Source organism: Cyprinus carpio, chromosome B16 (genome assembly GCF_018340385.1).
Source record: "Cyprinus carpio isolate SPL01 chromosome B16, ASM1834038v1, whole genome shotgun sequence".
NCBI classification, from domain to species: domain Eukaryota; kingdom Metazoa; phylum Chordata; class Actinopteri; order Cypriniformes; family Cyprinidae; genus Cyprinus; species Cyprinus carpio.
In genome coordinates, this window is record NC_056612.1 from 4,543,401 (window position 1) to 4,566,801 (window position 23,401).

Below are 23,401 nucleotides of genomic sequence, written 5' to 3' on the forward strand. Positions count from 1 at the left end.
GCAGCAACTGCACATGTACCGCTATCCATCTTAATTACGAAAGTATTACAGCCTAGCAATGAATTCCACTCACTTAACTGTAGGGGTCCCAAATGTAGCAAAATACAAGAAACTACACACATCCAAAATCCCGTACTGACTGGGTGCTATATTTCAATTTGTGACAGTTAACAAATACGTTCTATACATGGGTAGATGCCTTATTAGCAGCTGTTTTTATGGCCGGCCCACATCGTCCGCCATTTTGGAACGGCCAAAGCCAGACCATGAACACTCGAGATCAAGCTGACTGTGTTTCTGCAACTGTAATTGTACACAGCTATGAATATTTAGCTCTGCAATAGACTAGAGCTTTTTTTTACTAAACTAACATAATACAAGACAAAGCTGTTAGTTAACACAACATAAACATGTTACTTAACATAGTTTACCAGAGGCTTGCAGCGTTGTGGCATCTTGAAAAATGATTTTTAGAAAAAACAAAAAAACACCTGTGAGTGACAAAACATTGACCTATCCAAGATGGCGGTTGTGGTATCTACCTATACACAGGCTTATCATAGGCATATCTTTTTTCCCATTCACGGTAAGATTACTGTATGTATATGTATGTATGCCTAAGCTGAGGTGGTGCATTAAAAGAAGGGTGTGGTGCAATATTATGCACTCTTATACATAGACTATCTATGATTAATGAAATTCGGATGTACTTCATCCACGTTGTTACTATTAGCCTATGTTGCTTATTAGAGTCAGTTGTGTCGCTTCACTGCCATTCACAAATATACTATGCAATACTACTATGAATTCGGACTTGCTATTTTTTGGAGGGTGTACTGTTTTTTTGCATACTATATAGGGAAGTCTTCCTTTTTTGGGATGCAACGAATATGTAAGTTTCACCACTAGACCTCACTTATTCAAAACAACAACAAAGCCATAGCTCGATGGTGCTGTGACAGAGCGTTGAATCATGGGAGATCTTGTGTTCACCACCGTCAACAAGGGTAGCATGGATATGTGCACCATTGACATGCCAATGACCATTTCACTTGTTAAAACGGCATATGTCTCTGGATTTAAATGTTGGAAATATTTATGGCCTCCTTTGGGCTTGAAGCGTATCTGTGAGCCCGTCTGGTCGGTCCACTTACCCTCCTTTAGTATGTCATTCACGCCCAACCAGATGTGTCCTTCTGGCCCGACGGTCTGCCGCACGTAATCATACTGCTGCTCGTTCTCGTCTCCAGAAAGATGGCTGCTGAGTATTATAAAAATAATATAAATAGTAAACTATAAACTTTAAGCTTGCTTAAAGAAATCTATACTTTGCAATATAAAAACAGTAGTTTACTGAGAGTATACTTCAAAGTTTGCAGTACACTATAAGTTATCTTGTATAGTTTTCAGTAGTTGCAATACATAGGAAAACATGAGAGGTAAACTAGTTTTTAAAAAAGTGGGCCAATTAAGTCCCAAGAACTTTTTGAAATAGTACTTACAAGTATACTATTACTCTGATTTTAGTATACTTACTACCTAAATTATACTTTGAAAATATACTTGCGCTTTACTTAAAGTATACTACTTGTTGTTGTGCATCTGGGTGTCAATCATTTAACACTAATACACTGCTGGAAAATGTGCAATGAACCACTACACCAAGAAATGTTTTACAATATACCACCAATATTTAACTGGAGTTGATGTTTCACAAGTAAGGACTTGATTTTAAAGTTCAAGGACACACTTGACTTCCACAATTTTTATGTGTTTATTGTTATTATTAATAAGAAGATAATAATAATAATAAAAAAATAGTATATGTAACTTATGACTGTTAGTGACACATTTCAATGTCTTTCCAGATGCAGCTTCACTCAATATCTGTTTGTAAAGCTTGTTGTTCCTCGAGAGCAGCACTGTTCTGCTCTTCATTACCAGAACACAAGCACAAATTTACACATTATACATGAACAAGGTCAATTCAGATTCACAATGTACAATATATTTTTAATTGAGAATGGATTAAAAACTCTAAAAATAGAGAAATTAGATAATTTTGTAAAATCTATGTAATGCAAACGGGCAATTGCATAAAAACAAATAAAAATGAGGGCACAGAAATGGTTTGCTGTGTAGAAATTGTGTAGCTAGACAGTTAATGAATGATTTGACCTTTTTTTGCCTTTCTTTCTCTTTGTGGAGCTCTGCTCCGGGCTGCAGCGCACCAGACAAACCACACAGAAAAGAAACTTGACAGCTCTGAATCCATCTTCCTCACTGAACGTGAAGCTGGAAGCGTTTGAGACACGAAGCACTCTGATGTGTTGAGCTGAAGTGAACCTGCCCATCATCAGCTGCGTCTTCAACAGAGCAGCAAGCCTTATTCTGGCCGACATTACTGCAGTTATTTTACAGTATTGTTGTTATTTATTATTTAGTAGTAAGAATGAGTTATTATTATGTAGTATTACCTTATTTTGCATTGCATAATTACACATCAGTGTATCAGTGGCTTCTTATTACAGTTATTAATTACCAGTAATAATTATATGTAATATGTATTATTGTTATCGTTTTATTCTTTGCGCTGTTGTGCAGTATTTCTATTTTTGTATTACATCAGTGCTCTAACCTCAGTATCTGTCTGTTCTCTACACTCACAGACGCTTGGCAAGCGTAGAATAATAAATGAAAACATGGGTGGATATTATGGGTCTTAACTAGAAGCACATGCAGCAGTTAGATAGGACATGAACTTTGTTCTCTCTTCATAAGTATCTTGCATAAATGTCAGCTTGAGGGAGAGAGTTACATTTGCACTACCAGTCAAAAGTTTAATTAAGGACCAGCGCTGTAAAAACAGCAATATTGTGAAATACTATTGCAATTTAAAATAGCTGTTTTCTATCTGAATATATTGTAAAATGTATTTTATTGCTGTGATCAAAGCTGAATTTTCAGCATCAGTACTCCAGGTTTCAAATGTTGTCAGAAAAGATATATTAAATTACAATTTTAATTGTAAAATACATTCAGATAGAATACAGGTATTTTAAATTGTTTTTATTGTTTTTGTGGTCAAATATATGCAGCCTTGGCGAGCAGAAAGACCAGTAATGTGTATCTGGGCAACAAATATAGAACTTTATTTCTTTCCATCCTAAAAACAAAATTCTATTGTGTTTTATAATAATTTTAACTCTTTAAATTTTGCTAAAAAGCCTATAATGGGTTGTTTTAATGACAGACTCCCGCTGTGACAACATCTATGGAAGCCACTTTACTTAACTGAATAAAAAAGAAAAAAGGTATTGCGGCTTTTCATCTCACAATTCTGACATGAAAAAGAAGTCACTTATGTCACAAATGTTTGCTTATCAAATTTGTCTCTGCGCATGCAGATATATATATATATATATATATATATATATATATATATATATATATGTATAATTAAAGCAAAAAAGAATGAGAAATAGATCAACATTTTTTTATATATTTTAATTTTTGCTTTGAAAAGTATCAATGAAAGTAAGAAACATAAATTGCCATAATTTATACATATAGAAAACTGTTAGACACATTATTAGTCACCGTTCATTGATAACAAAGAACAAACTAAACCTCTGAAATAACTGACAGCTGATTGCTGTCCAGCTAATTACTATGTCTGGTTAGGAGACCTATTTAAAGAATAGCTCACCCAAAAATGACAATTTGCTGAGAATTTACTCACCCTCTGGAGATCCGAGATGGGAACAGATCTGGAGAAATGTGTCATCACTTGCTCACCAATGGACCCTCTGCAGTGAATGGGTGCCGTCAGAATAGATTTGTTCACTGGAGAAAGCAATATTATGGATAGAGGATTTTGGCCAGAAGCAACAGTTTGAAGTTGAAACGGCTTAACGACAGTTCTGTTTCTTACAAACATGCAGCTTTTGTCTTCTCAAGACATAAATAACACCAGCTTCAGTCTGGATCCAACTCTTAAAGCTCTGAGGTGACCGAACACCTGAGAAGAGATGATGCCAACCCTGAAACAACACGCAGAATGAACACATTTTGCTTCAAGTTTGATTGAGACATATAACCACCGCTGTTAACAGTGTTCATCGCCTGATTACGTCATTAACTGAATTTTACCATACATTTCTGTCATATGGACATCAACTTGACATAGTCACCACTGATAAGCTACTACTAAATATATTGTAGAAACTTAATTTCCTGTAAAGCTGCTTTGCAACGATTTGCATCATGAAAAGCACTATACAAATAAACTTGAATCGAATTGAATAAACTGATGGACTGGAGTGCTGTGGATTATTGAGATGTTTTTAATCAGCTGTTCGGACTCTCATTCTGATGGCACCCATTCACTGCAGAGGATCCACTGCTGAGCAAGTGATGGTCCAAATCTGTTCTGATGAAGAAACAAACTCATCTACATCTCGGATGTCCTGAGTCCTGAGTCCTGGGTGAAGGGTTCATTTAACAGACACACAAGCAGACCGTACATTCAAACACTGGCACGGTAACACAATCTCACCAGCATGTAGATTTATTCATTTGTTTAAGGCTCAATGTGTCTCAAGTCAAGAAGATACGCTCCGATCTGTCTGTTTCACACAGTGCATAGATTCAAACACACAACCGTAACAGCAGAAGCACTGGAGTAACGCTCAGCTGGAGGCGAGTGAATAGATGTTTAGTTATGTAAGGCATTATCAGCTGATTCACTCGCTGGAGTTCAGTCAGTCTGAGCAAAACAGCACACGTTTAAAAGAACAGTAAGTGCACATGTTACAGGACAACTAATCAATCCGTAGGATTGGAACAGTAATACAGCATGCTTTACATCAGCGGTTCTCATCTGGGTTTGCATCAGGACCAGGACGGTAACCACCAAAGACAGTAAGAGGGACAAGTCCTCCCCAGTGATTAGAAATGGCCAAACTGTCCCCCTAATGTTGTAAACTCTTGCACTGATCTGCTGCTCTCCGTTACACAGTGCTCTGTTTGTTGTTAGGATGACAAAATGTTTTCAAATGACTGCGATGGCCAATCAAATCAAAGTAGGCGGAGCTTAACGGTTCACAAAAGCAGAGAGGTACCGAACATTCAATATTTGAAATGTTTTACGATAGAAATGTTAAACAACAGTAATATCCAGGGATACAAACTGCTCAACTCTGTTTTTGTAAATATGGCCATTTTGAATTGAAAATACGGTATCATTTACAAGATTAACGTACTTCCTAACTGAATGTGACGAGACGAGAAACGTCGTGTTTTCAACAAATTATAGTGCATGTGTTTTAAATATTATTTGCAAATAGTTCATATTGATTCCTTCCCAACTTGAATTAGACCCAGAATTCACATATTCAATTTTTTCATGCTTTCATGTTCAAGACACGGTAAGAGAGAAGATCTGACACACACACACACACACACAAAATATGTCAAATTATTAATATGATATGAGCAAAAGTGTCACATATAGTGTGTCTAAGTTACATTATTTGTATGCTATTTTAATGACTTTTTATTGATTTATACTATAATTATTATTAATTATTTATTAGAACAGGCCTGCAGATAAATATTGTGACCCACCAGTTGAGAACCACTGTTTTAGATCATACAAGCCACATCTCTCTCAGACGGGACTCGCGCTGCATTAGTACGTTAATACTGTCCACCTCATTTTTACTGTAGGAACGGATGCAGCTGTTTATAACTTGAATGTGTGAGGCTTCCGGTGTCATTCATGTCCTGCTCTTCTAGCCCTTACAGCAGTCTAGTTTGCTGCTTGATATTTCAAACTGGTATTTGTTATCATATTATTTTATTATCACAGTCTTAAACACAGTGGATTATAGTGCAAATAGTTTTACTGTTTCTTGCATGTTGTTTTTCTTGTATATACTGTATTTACCTGCAGCAGCTAATGGATCAGAAGTCTCACACATTCACAGAAATGACCTTTCTAAGCTGCAAAATAAGGTGGACATTTACACTGAGACGAGTCCTACAGTCCAGATCTGGATTTTTCCTCCAGTCACACAAACACTGAATACTGCAAACTGCCATGTGCGGGAAAACAGGCACAGTACAGACCATCACATCAGTACAGAAGAACTGAAGTCGAACACACATCATGCAGTGAGAAGAAGGTAAAATCTGAGGAACACAGTGAGTAACTCCCTCCAGGGACGCTGCAGAGACGAGCCTCTCTCTACGTGGGGCAGAGCACTGTAAAAGAGAAACCATGATCAAAATCACCAGATGAGTGTCTGCTTATATGTTACAGTAAAGGGAGAAACTAAAGGAGATTTTCTGAAGAATCTTAAAGGGTTACTCCACCCCAAAATGAAATTGTCGTTCCAAACCCATAGAAGCTTTGTTCGTCTTCAGAACACAATTTAAGATATTTTGGATGAAAACCGGGAGGCTTGTGACTGTCCCATAGACTGCCAAATAAATAACAGTGTCAAGGTCCAGGAAAGTATGAAACTCATCGTCAGAATACTCCATCTACCAACATTATGAAGCGACGAGAATACTTTTTGTACACAAACAAAAATAAAGACTTTATTCAACAATTCCTCTCCTCTGTGTTTCTCCAAATCACCGTATGCTGTGTATGCTCTTCTGTATCATCCGCACCACAAGGATGCACTGTTTTCTTTCAAATCAAAGCTAAATACATGTAGAAACAGCGCATCCTTCTTGCACGGATGACACAGAAGAGCATACACAGCATACAGTGATTTGGAGAGACACAGAGGACACTGTTGACAAAGGAATTGTTGAATAAAGTCTTTATTTATTTTTTCGCTTACAAAAAGTGTTCCCGGTGCTTCATATAACCCAGATTGCACGTCTGATGACAGATGGAGTATTCTGACAACGACTTTCATACTTTTATGGACCTTGACACTGTTATTTATTTGCCAGTCTATGGGACAGTCACAAGCCTCCCGGTTTTCATCCAAAATATCTTAAATTGTGTTCTGAAGACAAACTAAGCTTTTACGGGTTTGGAACGACATGGGGGTAAGTGATTAATGACAAAATTTTCATTTTGAGGTGATGTATCCCTTTAACGCTGCTTTTTTTCCCAATGCAACAGTTTATAGTCATCATGTCTGTCAGGATCCTAAAAAAATCCAAAAACACTATAAAAAGTAGAGATGCTACAATTCAAGCACACTTCTGAAGCCATACAAAAGAGTCATCAAAGATTCTGCATTACTGGTCAAAAGTTAAGCATTATTGGAATAAAATGTTTTTGAAAGAAGTCTCCACTGCTCACCAAGGCTGCATTTATTTGATATTGAATTTATTTGGTATAAAAAGTGATGTATTTTTAAAATTTATATATTTTTGTTTTTTTTGTTGGCTGTTTTCTATGTGAATATATATTAAAATGTAATTGATATAAATCACAGCTATGAATTACATTTACAGTATAGTAACACAAAATACAGTTAGTTTAAATCATTATAATACTTCACAATATTACTGTATTTTTGATTAAAAACGCAGCCTTGGTGAGCAGAAGAGACTTCTTATGAACAGTAGTGTATATAAAAGTCATACACATTATATAATGCCAGAATTCATAATTCTTTTCCTTAGACATGTGTTGGGCCACTAAAAAGAGACTAAACTGACTCAGACGCAGGGTTTACTGATAACAGCTACGTTTAGAGGAAGAGTGTAAGTCACTCAGCAGTCAATGCTATCCGTTGCTATAGTAACGGCAGGTAGACACATTATATAGCAAACACAGGCACAGTGTGATCTAAATGCTCATCATTACATCTCTTACAAACCTCACATCAGCAGATGAGAAGATGCCATGCAGACAGCGAACAGCTTAAATGTGAGCGGAGCAAAATAACAACATCTACACGATCACTATTCTGTCATTCAGAACTAAACTGAGAGCAAACAGATCAATCTTTAAATCTGAATCAAAATGTGCAAAAAAAAGGACCATAAATAAGCTAAAAAAACACACATTTCATCTCACAATGCTGATTCTCTTTCTTTCAAATTCTGACTTTTTGTTACTGTTGCTACCTTTGAGGATGTAGTCTGTGAGGAGGCTTGGGACTTTATCGCTCTCATCTCTCATGGCTTCTAAAACTGTAGGAAAGAAAAGGTTAACAATGACATGATTTAAAGTACGTACGTGCTACTAACAACCTGCAGCAGAGAAAACAGGGTATTCATGTTGAATAAAAGCACAGAGTCTCACTTTTGGTAAAGATCTGAAGGTCTTGGAGTGACGGCGGTCCGTCTTTTCTCTCGTAAGGGATGACTGTTGTTACGTACTGAATAAAAGCACAGATGAGAAGGGTTGAACATGCCACACAGACACGGATTCGTCTCAAAACATCTGCACAGTCTTGGAAAATCACTTAAAATGCACAATCTCTTTATATAGATTTCTGCAATCACGGTAGTATTTTGTGATGCAACAACAATGAAGATGTATATATATACAGTACAGGTCAAAAGTTTGGAAACATTACTATTTTTAATGTTTTTGAAAGAAGTCTCTTCTGCTCATCAAGCCTGCATTTATTTGATCAAAAATACAGAAAAAAACAGTAATATTGTGAAATATTATTACAACTTAAAATAATAGTTTTTCTATTTGAATATACTTACAAAAAAAAATTATTCCTGTGATGCAAAGCTGATTTTTTCAGCATCATTACTCCAGCCTTCAGTGTCACATGTAACATCCAGTCTATCACATGATCATTTAGAAATCATTCTAATATTCTGATTTATTATGAGTGTTGGAAACAGTTCTGCTGTCTAATATATTTGATGAATAAAAGGTTAAAAAGAACTGCATTTATTCAAAATAAAAATAAAAATTCTAATAATATATATTGTAATAATATATTTTCTTATTTCATCACTTTTTATCAATTTAACACATCCTTGCTGAATAAAAGTATTGATTTTATTTAAAAAAAAGAAAGAAAAAAAAAATTACTGACCCCAAATTACTGACCAGTAGTGTATATTGTTATTACAAAATATTTATATTTTAAAAACATAGCTTTTTTTTTTTTTTTTTTTTTTTTTTTTACTTTTTATTCATCAAAGTATCCTAAAAAGTATCACATGTTCTGAAAAAAAATATTAAGCAGCAGAAAACTGTTTCCAACTTTGATAATGAATCATCATATTAGAATGATTTCTAAAGGATCATGTGATAATGATCCTAAAAATTCAGCTTTGCATCACAGAAATAATTTAATTTAAATAATTTAATTAACTAATTTAAAGTATAATAAATTTAAAAACAATTATTTTAAATTGTAATAATATTTCACAATATTACATTTTTTTTTTTCTGTATTTTTGATCAAATAAATGCAGGCTTGATGAGCAGAAGAAACTTCTTTCAAAAACATTAAAAATAGTAATGTTTCCAAACTTTTGACCTGTACTGTATATAATGTAAGATCTCTATTATGGTGAACAGATACATTTACATGAAATACAACTAAGTAACCTGATTGACAGAACACCTATAATGGCCAAAAGATAAGCGGTATCCAGCTGGCAAGGTTTCTGCAGATACTGTATTAGATGGGAATATCTGGAGCAGATTCAACACTCCCAGAAGAGCAGAAGAGAGAAAGCGAGAGATAAAGGCACCTGTTTCTCCCCGCCCACACTGCCAAAAGTGTGGCGAAAGCCATTCTGAATGGCAGACGAGATTCCCTCCATGCTGAAGCGCTACAGGCACAGAACAGAAGAGAGAGAGAAAGAACAGAAAGAACAGAATGAAAGAGAAAGCAAATCACATCAACTACAGCAAGAGGTATCTGAGGAAGAAGAGAGAGCTCGTCAGAAAGACCAGCGGCCACTTGTGATTGGATTTGGGTTTCAAAGTGTGTTTGGGTTGTGATGGGCATCGACATATAAACACACACAGAGCTCATCAAATACAGTACGGCGAAACAAAGCTCAAATATGCTCAAGCGCAGTTTACCATTTGTGTTGATGACAGGTTTAAATATGCAAATCAGGCACTACATATTTAAATATGCACTAATTTACATACATTTCCTGAAAAGAAATCTGAAAACTGGATAAAGCAAGGTTTAAAAAATCTTCTTTGATTTTGCTGACATATTAGAGTTATGTTTTTAAAAAGTGGATTATGGAAAAATGTTGACAACGTTTTCTAAAAAGAGGTTTTCTCATTTTATAACTCTACAAATCACAAAAACACATCCAGAAAATAAACATGCTTTTTAGAATTAAAATGTCTAAAATCATGGAAATGATATATGAACAAACCCCTTTATAAAAAATAAAAAAAAACCTTCAAAATTGGTGTTAAGTGCTACTGATTTAAAGATCTGCTTTGTAATTGAAATATCTGGATGCAAATTGATACATAATTTGTTCAATAAGATAAACACTTTACCCAAGAATAGTTAACCCGAAAATGTAAATTCTGTCATCATTTACTCACCAAACAGATGATGGTCCCCATTCACTTCCATAATTTGGAGAATATACATATATATGTTATGGAAGTCATTGGGGACCAGAAACTGTTTGGTTATGAACACTCTTCAAAATATCTTTAATGTTCAACAAAAGAAGGAAATTCATACAGGTTTGGAACAACTTGATTGTCATAATTTGATGGATTGTAAATTTTGAAGTGCATTTTGGATGTTTTCTTTCCACTTGTCTGAAACAACACGTTACGAAGCCAAAAATCTCAAAAGTGACCAGTACAAGGAAAAGAAACAGTTGTGCCTGGAGTGACTTGCCTTAAGAAAACACATAGGGTCAATTTTGACAAAAGACTAGTGCTGTCAAACGATTAATCACATCCAAAATAAAAGTTTGTGTTTACATAATATATGTGTGAGTACTGTGTATATTTATTCTGTATATATAAATACACAGACAAAAAGCATATATATTAAAAATATTTACAAAAAACACAAGTACTTCTGCTAGACGTCCCAGTGTAGCTACTCACAGAAGAGGGCAGTCTCTCTGATCCAGACGCGTTCTTCACTTTCCTCTTCTTCCTCAGCATCTCTCGGTGGAGCTTCTGCCGGTTTTGTACGTCTGTGAGTACTGAGATGAAGCTGTTCTTCACCTCCTTCTCAAACTCCAGCTCATCTCTGATGGCCAGCTGCTGGATGAGCTCCTCTGAATACCTGCGTATGGCCGTCTCCACGTCCTCCAGCTCGTCGTTCAGCTCCAGCGCAGACATCAGCCTCGCTCCTGCACAGAGAGCACACCTCAGACACGCCTCCACAGCCCTGCACCGGACCTCCAGAGGGACGTACTCACGCTCCTCGTCCATCTGGCTGCTGTGAGACCTCTGAGAGACGAGCGAGAGCTCTGAGTGTGGAGCCATCCGCTCTGATTCCAGCTCCGGGGAGTCCTGCATGAGCTCCTCGAGCTCCTCAATCACCTGAAGATGCATTCAGATTTGATCAAAAACAGTACAAATATCGTGAAATATTATGCAATTTAAAATAACTGTATATGAATATTATTTAAAATGTGATTTACTCCTGGGATAGCAAAGCAGAATTTTCAGCATCCGTTACTCAAGTCTTTAAAATATGTTTAATAATTTAATTTTATTTTATTTTATTTTATTTCAGGTTTTTGATCATTTTTCTGGAAACCGTAATACTTTTAGGGCCCTAGGAATTAGGAAATTTGTTATATCTCGCGACTAACTAATTGTGAGATAAAGAGACGCGATTACCTTTTTATTTTTTATTCTGGAATAAAAAAAATTTTTTTTAAAGAAAATAACATTTTTCGAAATGATCTTTTTTCTGTTTTAATTTTTCCGGATTCCATTTTAATAGATGAATTTAATTTCAGTAATCAAAAAGCATGTCTAATTCACAAAAAGCCCAAGCAATTTATTAAAAGTGTAAACCCCTCCAGAATTCTTTGAGGGATAGAAAGTTCAAAAGAACAATTATTTGAAATCTTTTGAAACATCATTAATGTTTTTTTACTGTCACTTTGCATCCTTGGTAAATAAAAGTATTCATGTCTAAGTATTATTCTTGTAGTATTCTAATGTTTGTTTGTAATACTGATGTTCATTTCCCTGCTGGTTCTCAAAAGTAAAGTGTCCATGAGCTCTGGAAAGGCACCGTATGAATACTTATTATTATTGTATTCTTTTTAAAAAATAATAAAATCTTTAATTACAGTTGAAAAGCATTTGCTTGGCCGAAGCTGTCCAGTGTTTTCTGGTTACTGGTTGACTGTAGAGCTCTGTGAATGACGTGGAGGTTGGGTCCGCACCTGTTCAGCAGTGAGCAGCGGTTCCTCGCTGATGCAGGACACGATGATGGAGTGCGTGTCCATCTGCTCCCTCAGGTCCTCATCATCAGACAGGTCCAGGTTCACACTCTCCATCCGCTGGAGGACGAGACAGAGGAAGAGTTACTGCGGGCTGAAAGCTGTCTCTGGCAGGACACAGGCTGGAGACTGAGACTCACCGGTCTGTCCTCAATGCTCAGCGCTGAGAGGTGAAGCGAGCGAGCTTTAGACTGACTCCAGTCCACAGGCATGACACTGCCGTAGTTATCTGTGAGAGCCTTCCAGATCCTGCGCGGAGGAGAGGGAGTCGATGAGCAAAACCCCATTCACACACAGAGGAGCCACCAACCCTTCAAGTGCATGCAGATATAAAATGTTTTCAAACTCATTCACATGGCTAATTTTTTACATTTGGTACAACTTAGTTGCAACCTCTACTGATTCTGAGGAACTACATTGTTTGGTGGAAGAATACTGTTTTTATTAATATCATTACACTTTATTTGATCTCCGCTTCGCATCAGCGCCCCTTAGCTGTTATAAATTCACTGTAAACCACGGCTTCTTGGGGCTTATTGCTTTAATAAGCAACAGTGGCGATGGACACCTAGTAGATGTGGAAGACTGTTTGTGAGGAAGAGACCAGGACTCAGCTGGGAAGCCAGTCTCCTGGGGATGGTACGAGTTTAAATAAAATAAAACAACACATTTAATACCACTCAGAAGATCTGGGCTGGTAAGGGATAGTGTTTTTGAAAGAAGTCTGTTCTGCTTGATACAGGCTGCATTTATTTGATTGGAAATACAGTGAAAACGGTTATACTGTGAAATATTATTACAGTTTAAAATAGCTGTGTTTATGTGAATGTATGTTAAAATATAATTTATTCCCATGATCAAAGCTGAATTTTCAGCATTATTACTCCAGTGTCACGTGATCCTTTTGTGATGGACGTAATATAGTTTTAACGTAATTATATATTTTTTAAAAATAAATGGAGTTTGGGTGTCACCCAGTGGCTATTTTTGGTATAATTCAACCTCGATTTTTGTGATATCAACTTAAAATTTGCAACGTAACTTAAGTTTTTTTTTTTATAGCAATTCCCGAATAACGGCTGCCGAAATATTTTGTCAAATATATATTTTATATAAAAAGAAATCATTTTAGAGCAGTACCTTTCCTTTACTGTAAACTTTTATACCTTTTTACACCTTCATAATTTGAAGCACCTTCACTTCAGCACTAATCTGCTCATCATGTAGCTTGTATAAACTATTACTGTACAGCTGTTTCAGCTCTGCTTCATGATGAATCATGGTTGTATACATGAGACACTGTAAACAACATCCAGTCACGTGACCTCCGCTGATGCAGGGGTTCTTCACGGCGCGCGCTGACATCATAATCAAACTCTTGTCTATCGATAATCTGTGAACATTTTACGAGATGAACCATGGTGCATTAGATTTTATCCCATTGCAGCTTCCTGTCATGACTCGCGCACTCATTAGACGCCGCTACTATGCTCGGACTGGTCACTGCTGAAAATAACAAGCATGAGGATGCACATTAATGCATTACACTGATGCATGCTTTTCTTCACTTACTCATCGCATCTCAGGGTCGTATCCTCATTTATCGGCGTCACTGGATTTATCGCGTCTGGTTTAGGGTTTAGGTTTTGGAAGCATAACTGTAACTTCTCCTCGAAGTGTGTGATCATGTCCTCCGTGTAAGGGCTGGTCTCAAACGCGTGCTCTGGGAAAGAAACCCCATCCAGCAGCAGCGACATCTCTTCAGCGTTCACACGAACCCGCTCCATGTGAATATTCCGTCCCGTTCCACTCTTGAATTCGTTAAAATCCTGCCAATCGCCATCATCTCCTCGAGCCGAAGGCTCCGCCATAACTGCGACTGGAGAGATGTGCTCGGTTCCGACGAAGCCTACTTAGTAGGGAGAAAAGGCTCATGAATATTATTTATTAGATAATTGTTGTGCTTAGTAGAATTCTTAGTAGTGCGGCGTAGTATAATTAATATTCATGAGGTTCTGTCGACGTATGCTTCGCAGCCAAAGTTAAACAAAACCCGCTTGAAGGTACAATAATAATAATAATAATAATAATAATAATAATAATAATAATAATTTCTCAACGGCTCTGGTAGAAACCTTCAGAGTCCAGAAGCGTAAACGAATTATTATTCATAAATTTCATTCAATGTATGTTTTGCAGGTAAACCAAACAGGCTTGAAGGTATACTACTACTACTACTACTACTAATAATAATAATAATAATAATAATTATAATATATCTGGTTAAACCCGTTGAATGAACCTCGCTTTGCGTAATTAATATTAATGAGACATGCCTTCGTCATAGTAAGATTGTAGGACTGTTAATCATACCTTTGTTAAGTATTTGATGAATTGGAATATATATAAATAACTGGAATATCAATGTATGGATTTTATAATGCAACGAGACATTTTACTTGTATAAACATGGAAATTTTTGTGGGTTTTGTAATAAAAATTAATATTAATTATAATTAAAAAAAAAAAATGTGTCAAAGAGCTAGCTATATTTAAATATATAGTTTTTGTACCGCAATGAAAATAAAAATATGAATGCCTAAAACTATCCATAATTTAGAATGATTAAAATGGTGTATATTATAAATGTCTGAATTTATCATATTTATGCGATCAAATTAAAAAAAAGTGAAATCTTGCACTTTCTGTTTGGAAATACTAGTTTTATGTTTTAGATAGAAGTTCACGTTTCTATGGTTGTCCGATTCATGAATGAACTTTTCTGTTGAGTCGAATCTTTAGTGTTAATAGACGGAACTGACCTAATGACTCATGAGTCACTTTGAATCAGAGTTTCTCCAGCTGTACTCATCTGTTCTGTAAGCGAGTCATAGTTCAGTGAGAGCATTTGGAGTGAAGTGAGAATTTGTCGGATTTGACAAGATTAACTAATAAAAAGATGAATTAATAAATAAATAGCAGAAATAATACAATAAAACATACTAGAACTATTTGTGTATAGCAGGTTTAAACACATCCAAAACAATTTAAGGCAAATTATTTAAACAATTGTTTTGCCTTTGTTTGTTCATTTATTTGTTCATTTTAATGGTTTTTGACACTATTATGATTTTATTTTTAATTATTGAGATATGTTGAGTTTTTCATGCAAGTCATAAAAGTACATTATCTTGTGAGCAGTGTTGGGATGGTTATTTTGGAAATGTAATAGGTTACAGATCACAACCCCATCTAAAATGTAATAAGTAGTGTATTTAAATTATTTTATTAAAGTAATGTCACTGATTACATTTCGATTACTTCTTGATTACTTTTCTAAATTTCTAATGTTTTCATTAGAAAGCACAGCCACCACAAAATAAGACTTATTTGAGATCATTCTGAGGTTAAATAAAACCATAACAAGAAACAGCTTTGGTACTGTTTCTGAAATCAAATCTTTGCATAGCTATGACAGGAAACACTGGCTTAAAAAAAAAAAAAAAAAAAAAAGAAAAGAAAAAAGTAGGCTATATACATAAACCCAAATAGGAAATAAAACATTTATGGAATAAGCATGTGTCCTAAACTCCTGAAACATTGATGTCTCGTATATTAGAGCAGCTGCTGCAATATATAAAATAAATCAATTAAATCTGTATCTGGGTGTGTGTGAAAACAAAAATCAGATGTAACCCCTTTGGTAATGGTTAACATTTTCCTAAGTAACTGTAAGTCAATTACGCATTTTTCCTCAGTAACTGTAACTGATTACAATTAAATTTATTTTGTAAGTAAATTAGTTGCATGTAACTAGTTACTTCCCGACTGCTCGTGAGGCAGCGGCGTGTTGTTGCAGGACTCGGTTCCTCCGGAAGGGGGCGATAGTGACTCCACACTGACGCTGCAGCACCGCGGGAAGAAACAACCGGAAGCGGCGAAAGCGGACGCGCAAAGATGGAGGCAGCCGTGTTCATTTCATCCCTCGTCGACTGCTGTGCTTTAATCTTCCTCTCCGTGTATTTGGTATCCTTCACGAGCTCGCGGGGTTTGTCTGTCAGGATGAGTTCTCTGTATAATGTGTGTTCCTCTAGGCTCGACTGAACCTGTGCTGTGTTCAGTGTTGTGTGTGTGTTTCCTGAACCGCGCGCGCAGATCATCACTCTGTCTGATCTGGAGTGTGACTACATCAACGCTCGAGCCTGCTGCTCCAAGTTAAACAAAGTGAGTCTATGGCACATTCCTGTCTTTACAGTTCATTCATTCATTCGAGAACACCAGCAGATGTGTACAGTGGGGTTCATCATCTGAAAGCACGACTCTGAGCTGTTGTTGTTTGTTTACTTAAACACTGAGCAAATCAAATGCAGCTAAGAAAGTGTTTGTAAAAATTAGGATTCTGCACCAATCCTGTAATTAAGTGAATTTTTGATTGATTATGATTTACAGACCGTGTGTTCATGCTTTAAAAGGTGTGCTGGAGAACATGAGCTCAGGTTTTGCTCAGCTCCAGGCTTTCTGTCATTAAAGCAAAGGGCAACCGGAAATTCATGTGAAATTATTGCATATATACAGTAAGATTTGTAATATTTTTTTAAGCAAGACTCTTCTGCTCACCAAGGCTACATATATTTGATCCAAAAATACAGCAACCATAGTAATATTGAGAAATATTTTTACTATTTAAAATAACTGCTTTCTGTGTGAATGTGTAATTTATTTCTGTGATGTGCAGCTGTATTTTCATCATCATTGCTCCAGTCTTCAGTGTCACATGATCTTCAGAAATCATAATAATATACTGATTTGCTGCTCGAGAAACATTTCTGATTATTACCAATGCTGAAAACAGCAGAGTAGATTTATTTTTCTTTTTTTTTTCAGGTTTCTTTGCTGAATAGGATGTAGAAAGGAACAGCATTTAACCAAAATAGAAATCTTTTGCAACATTATAAATGTCTTTATCTTCACTTTTGATCAGTTTAACACATCCTTGCTAAATAAAAGTATTGAAAATGCTGATCTTTGGATGATTTCTGAAGATCACGTGACACTGAAGACTGGAGTAATGATGCTGAAAATACAGCTGCGCATCACAGAAATAAATTACAATTTTAAAATATATTCAGTTATTTCAAATAGTAAAAATATTTCACATTATTACTGCTCTTACTAATCTTACTGTTTTGACTGGTAGTGTATCATTTCAGCCGAGGAATGTGATTTAAATTGAACTGAACGTGATTGTTAGTGCATTGCTATTATTTGAAGATTTCCCTTTTCAGAACAAATCAAACGTACTTTATAAATAGCGTTGGAAGTGCTCTCTGTATATTCCTATCTGAATGTAAAAGAGCTGATGTTGTGTGTTCAGTGGGTCATTCCTGAGATGATCGCTCAGGCTCTGGCCACGGTCCTGATGCTGGTCTCCATGCACTGGTTTGTGTTCCTGCTCAACCTCCCCGTGGCCTCCTGGAACGTTTACAGGTGATTCAGCCCGATCCCACCGAGCTCTCACACTGCACACATACACCCGAGGAACGCTCCAGCTAACTGTCGATGTGTGTGAACAGATACGTCAAGGTTCCCATGGGGAACATGGGAGTGTACGATCCCACAGAGATCCACAACAGAGGCCAGCTCAAGTCCCACATGAAGGAAGCCATGATCAAACTGGGCTTCCACCTCCTCTGCTTCTTCATCTACCTGTACAGGTAAAACTGACAAAACTAAAGAGCTGCTAACAGCTGCTGTAGAGTTAATGTCGAGTGTGTAAATGAGGTTTATTTTCTCTGTTTTGCAGCATGATCCTGGCTCTCATCAACGACTGACCCGCAAGCGTCTTCACAACACAAACTGCCAAATCATGAACTGGCCTTTACATATAGTGAATGATCTCCATGCATCCCAATCAGAAGATCAGCCCAGCTCTCCTCAACACATCCTCACTAAAGACCCCCAGAAACGGCTCGTCTGCGGACCACAACCCCCCCGCAGGCGCTCTCGTCCCGTCACGTGTCTGTACCTCACTGTGGTTTCTCTGAATCTTGCACTGCTTCTCAGGGCTGAAGCATCAAGACAATCGCACTGAATCACTCGCCGTCTGTTTGACCAGCAGCTGCTCACAAAACAAGCTCACAGTCTCCACCACTGGATAAAAAATCTAATAAAGGTAACTGTGACTATCACACAATTCTGATTTTTTTTTTTTTTTACTTGCAATTCTGAGAGAGTAAATGAGAGAGCTAGATGTAAACTTAGAATTTTGAGATATATGAGGATTTTGTTTCAGAATTCCGAGATTCTGAACTTGACAAATTGTAATTGCAAAAAAAAAAAAAAAGCCTGAATTGTGAGAAACAAAGTCGGAATATATTTCATAATTATCACCTCTTCCCCTCAGAATTGCAAGATTTTACAGAACAGTTCTGAGTTCGTATTGTACATTTCGAACATTGTTTTTCACGTACAGCATTGCGAGATAAAAACTCAGAATGAACTCACAAAAAGTCTGAATTGCAAATATTCCAATTATGTGATTAAAAAATAAAAACTAAACTTGCAATTGCGGAATTGTGAGGAAAAAAGTCTAGTTTCTAACAATTCTGACTTTTTTTTTTCTTTCTCAGAATTGCAAGATACAAAGTCTGAATTATGAGATATAAACTACATTCTAATTTTTTCCATCCCTTGGCAGAATATAAAGATAACAAAGCCTGTTTTAGGACCAAGATTATTTTTATGACAATTAAGCACATCGTCATTAATGTAAGGTCTTTTTTTTTTTCATAATTCTTAGTACACTCCATGTTTTTGTTTTAAAATAAAAGTTAAATGGTACAACTATTACTGTGATGCACATGTATTACCAATTACAGTTTTTATGATTTAAATATTGTCTTTTTTACAGCAATGAGAAACAGTTTTTTTTTTTTTTTACATTACAATAATAATGACAAATTAGAATCAAAACATCCTTAACTGTCGCTTAAATGTCAATGCAAGAAGTCTTAATGGTTTAAAATATATGCATTATTTTTGTTTTGATGAGCTGGACATGTTCTTAAGTTTCATGATTTTTATTTTTTTTCCCTCATCCTCATCCACTTGCATGCTTTTGTAAACTGTCTGTTATTGGAAGTGTTGTCTGTGTATGTGAACCTGTTTACAGATGAATGGCGTGTGACTCAGAGGAACTCTAGAATAACCAGAACAAGCACTAATGTGTTCATCACAGCCTCTCTGAATCACATCTGAGCCGTTTCACCAACTTCCTGCTAATGACATTTCAATGGCTTGTTTTGAGCAGATATCATTGATTTTTGTGTCTCCTGCTTTTTATGATGTTCAAGAACGAGTCAGAGTTTTATCAGATCAGACAAGCTGATATTTGTTGATGTTTAAGTGAAATTTCATCCATGTAGGGGTGAATCTCACAAAACCTGTACCCCAAAATCACAAGAAATAAATGATATTTTGTTTAAAGAAACTGAAGGCAATGTTTAGAACCATTAAGATATTTTTAAATGTTATTTTAATGAAAATTAAGCACATTTTTCTTACAGAATTTTCATTAGTGTGTCTGTATGTTTTAGTCTTTTTGTTTTAATTACAGTAATAAATATTCAGTTGTCAAGGTTCATCAAATTTAAATCATAAAAATGTTTTGTATTTATGTATCATAGTATTTACTGTGCTGCCTCTTGATTTAAAATCAAAGCTTAATCGAGGAAATACTTTACAAAAAATCTAAATGATCCTTAAAAACGGGTGTTATTTTCTTTACACAAGATATTTTTCTCTGATTTTGAATTGTGGATTCACCATTCTAGAGGTTGATGAATGCTGGGTAAGCAGGGTTTTGTTCAAACACTACGCAGCGTCACATGATCTTCTTTGAGTTTTATCAGTCAGTGTTCTGCGTTGAATAACTCTGTTCAATAGCTGTTCATGTCTCATCGTTTGAGAGGGTTTGGTTTGTAAGCATGTTAGATCTGTCATCAGTTTTATTAGGTTCTTTTGAATTTTGCATTTGTGGGGATTATTAAATAAAAAGATGATCTTGAATAGCATGTTTTCACAATTCATTCAAATTCAGTTAATTGCACATTATGATTCACAATCCAGCGCTGAATGCCATTCCATCATAATCTTTCTCTGTCAACGTGAAGATAATCTCCTCAACTCCCGAGAATTAGATAAAGAAGCAGCCTTCCTCCTCGCCGTAGAAGAGCCCCAGCAGCTGATCATGGTGCTGCCAGCTCTCGCAGCTGAGAACAGTGCTTCTCCACGGCTATCCGGCAAAACTATAAGAGCATATTTCACCTGAGAGAGCATAGTTCTTGTGCCATTTGTTACAAAATGCCTCACCACAAATGTGGCACATGCAGAGCACTCCTGCATTCAAATGTGCATTGCCTGTTTGGGCAAAGCCCATCCAGAGGCTGCTGTCACTGCGAGAGCAAGAGTCACAAACAGATGGGTCTGAGTGAGCTCAGTTCAGCTCAGATCTCATAAGTCTCAATCTCCCCACAGCGAGAGGACTCCCCAGTGCTCTTTTCCCACAAAGACCAGCACCCTCTCACTTGGTCCCTTTAGGGCTGCAGCAAGTTGGAAAAAACCTGCCCCGTTCCTTCCTGAAGTTCACAATGATTGTACTAGGTTGTGCCATACCCCCTCAACTCTTCAGCATTGGCCACCCTCACCTCTGTTGGTGGTGCTGAGGATCAGAGGTATGAGAAGCTGCGAGGGGTGTCAATAACTGGGTTTCCATCACCCTGCTTTTATGCGCATTTTGTAGTATCGCATCAGAATCAAGTGATGGAAATGCTGAATTTGGAATAAAAATCCCTTAATTCGCAAAAAAGTTTTTACAATCGCTTGAGGTGGTTTTTGACGTGCGAAAAAGGGTTGATGCGAATAAGGGGGATGGAAATAAATTTTGCGAATAAATTCCTCCAAGCGCATCAAAAAAGGCATGTGACTCCTCTATGGAATGGCAAAACCTGACTAACCAGCGGACCGATCTCATTCCACAGCATCTGAAATATTGTTATGGTCATTCGGAAATACACAAGCAAAGTCTGTCATCAAATGAGCTTCTCCACCCTTCCTCCAGACTCTAGGACCTTGGTTTCTAAATGAAATACAAAACTTGCTCTCATGTGAAGAGAGGACTTTGGACCACTGGACAACAGTCCAGTTCTTCTTCTCCTTAGCCCAGGTAAGACACCTCTGATGTTGTCTGTGGTTCAAGAGTGTCTTAACAAGAGGAATACGACAGCTGTAGCCAAATTTGGTTGGTTGTGCATCTTTTTCTTCCACACTTTTTTCTTCCACTTAACTTCTGTTAACATGCTTGGATACAGCACTCTGTGAACAGCAAGCTTCTTTGGCAATGAATGTTTGTGGCTTACCCTCCTTGTGGAGGGTGTCAATGATTGTCTTCTGGACAACTGTGAGATCAGCAGTCTTCCCCATGATTGTGTAGTCTAGTGAACCAAAACTGAGAGACCATTTTGAAGGCTCAGGAAACTTTTGCAGGTGTTTTGAGTTGATTAGCTGATTGGCATGTCACCATATTCTAATTTGTTGAGATAAATTGATGGGTTTTTGTTAAATGTGAGCCAAAATCATCACAGTTAATAGAACCAAAGTCTTAAACTACTTCAGTCTGTGTGCATTGAATTTATTGAATACGAGTTTCACAATTTGAGTTGAATTACTGAAATAAATGAACTTTTCCACAATATTATAATTAGAGGTATAATTGCCTCCCAGAAATGTCTTACACGACTGCATTCCCAAACATCATCATCCACTTCCGAAAGCAATGAACGCATTCATTGTGTTTCGTCTGCTTATTCTGAGGCGCAAGTAATTTATTATATATGAAAATTATTATATTCTCCTACTTTTCTTAGTGATTTACAGTGCCAGTTAATCAGGAAGTGGCGATTTTGTTCTCTTTGACTTGTTGGATGGAAACGATGCTTGTTCGCAAATGTTTTATGTGATATTCCAGTCTTGCTCATAAGTTAAATTTGCAACATTGGATGGAAACCCGGCTAATCGAACTCAGTTCCTGGAGGGCTGCAACCATGTTTTTTTCAAATAAAGCTAAAGGACGTGATTAGCTGGATCGGGTGGATCGGGTGTGTTTAATTAGGATTGTAGCAAAACTCTGCAGGGCTGTGGCCCTCCAGGAACAGGAGACACCCCTGCTCTAAGGCAGTGGACAACCTGCTGGTTCTTGAGTGGCTGAATTTAATGGAGATCAAGAACACTGACAAGACCGCTTTCCTTGACTCCATGGTCTTAGCTCAGAAGTTGTCTCAAGCCATGTACCACCTCCTGCCAAAATGATTCAGCTCGGCTGCTGTTTCAAGTGTCCAGGGGGCCTTGTCCACTCAGAAGCCTGCCATGCCAGCATCAACGACTTCTCCTCTTCGCAACAGTGCGAGTATCAGCCCAACTCCTAACCACCCAAAGCCAAGCTTGGGAAGCCATTCCAGGTGTGTCAAAGTGTTCTTGGAAACAATCAAGTGAGACTGCTTGCTCAAATTGACTCACATACCTTGTTTCGGGGGCGTGGTTCAAACTTCGGTCCTGGGCAGCGTAGCTTGCATTCTCCAATCCAAAGTAGAGAGTCTGCTGGCAAAGGGTGTCATGGAAATAGCTCAAGGTTTTACAGCTACTACCTTCTAGTTCCAAAGAGTGGTGGCCTCAGGCCCATCCTTGCTCTAAGCAGGGATAAAGCAGCAGTTCAGGATGTTAACCTTAAAACAAATCCTCTCACACATTTTCACAGGGAATTGTTTTTTTGTCAGTAGATCTGACAGATGCATACTTTCATATCTTATACGTTTTCACATTGGTTTTTTTTTTTTTTCCTGATTCAGTTTCATGTACACATACTTTTACAAAGTCGATGTGGCCCTCTTTCCCCCCCGAGACAGAAAGGAGTGTGCATGCTTCACATGCTGAA

At 36.9% G+C, this 23,401-nt stretch overlaps 2 protein-coding genes across 5 annotated transcripts; one reads left to right on the forward strand and one right to left on the reverse strand.

Moving 5' to 3' along the window:
* Positions 1-4,554: 4,554 nt before the first annotated feature.
* LOC109076110 (fasciculation and elongation protein zeta-2-like) lies at positions 4,555-14,335 on the reverse strand. 3 transcript variants are annotated; one of them, XM_019091912.2, is made up of 9 exons: positions 13,987-14,335; positions 12,555-12,663; positions 12,358-12,474; positions 11,374-11,497; positions 11,054-11,304; positions 9,706-9,786; positions 8,282-8,357; positions 8,104-8,169; positions 4,555-6,267 (listed from the first exon to the last, which is right to left on the reverse strand). In XM_019091912.2, exons 1-9 carry the CDS (start codon positions 14,283-14,285, stop codon positions 6,251-6,253), a joined length of 1,140 nt encoding a protein of 379 aa, XP_018947457.2. In that variant the 5' UTR covers positions 14,286-14,335; the 3' UTR covers positions 4,555-6,250. The 3 variants fall into 3 exon arrangements, with proteins under 3 accessions (XP_018947457.2, XP_018947458.2, XP_042596330.1); XM_019091913.2 differs by lacking the exon at positions 9,706-9,786; XM_042740396.1 differs by having other exon boundaries at positions 11,054-11,497.
* Positions 14,336-16,283: 1,948 nt separating this feature from the next.
* LOC109077117 (protein cornichon homolog 4) lies at positions 16,284-20,481 on the forward strand. Of its 2 annotated transcripts, XR_006156667.1 has the most exons (6): positions 16,284-16,440; positions 16,570-16,638; positions 17,789-17,901; positions 17,988-18,128; positions 18,218-18,586; positions 19,044-20,481. XR_006156667.1 is itself a non-coding variant. In XM_019092731.2 (5 exons), the coding sequence occupies exons 1-5, from the start codon at positions 16,372-16,374 to the stop codon at positions 18,243-18,245; spliced, it is 420 nt and encodes a 139-aa protein (XP_018948276.1). In that variant the 5' UTR covers positions 16,284-16,371; the 3' UTR covers positions 18,246-20,481. The 2 variants fall into 2 exon arrangements, 1 of the variants encoding a protein (XP_018948276.1); XM_019092731.2 differs by having other exon boundaries at positions 18,218-20,481.
* The last annotated feature ends 2,920 nt before the right edge of the window (positions 20,482-23,401 follow it).

Bases quoted from the DNA above. Each gene is read 5' to 3' on its own strand.
- LOC109076110 (XM_042740396.1), bottom strand. From the start codon at position 14,285: ATGGCGGAGCCTTCGGCTCGAGGAGATGATGGCGATTGGCAGGATTTT. The intron at 12,664-13,986 runs GTAAGTGAAGAA...TCCTCCGCGCAG, and splicing joins ACGACCCTGAGATGCGATGA to GATCTGGAAGGCTCTCACAG. The intron at 9,787-11,053 runs GTGAGTAGCTAC...CTGTGCCTGTAG, and splicing joins CAGAGAGACTGCCCTCTTCT to CGCTTCAGCATGGAGGGAAT.
- LOC109077117 (XM_019092731.2), top strand. From the start codon at position 16,372: ATGGAGGCAGCCGTGTTCATTTCATCCCTCGTCGACTGCTGTGCTTTA. The intron at 16,441-16,569 runs GTATCCTTCACG...CCGCGCGCGCAG, and splicing joins TCTTCCTCTCCGTGTATTTG to ATCATCACTCTGTCTGATCT. The intron at 16,639-17,788 runs GTGAGTCTATGG...TTGTGTGTTCAG, and splicing joins GCTGCTCCAAGTTAAACAAA to TGGGTCATTCCTGAGATGAT.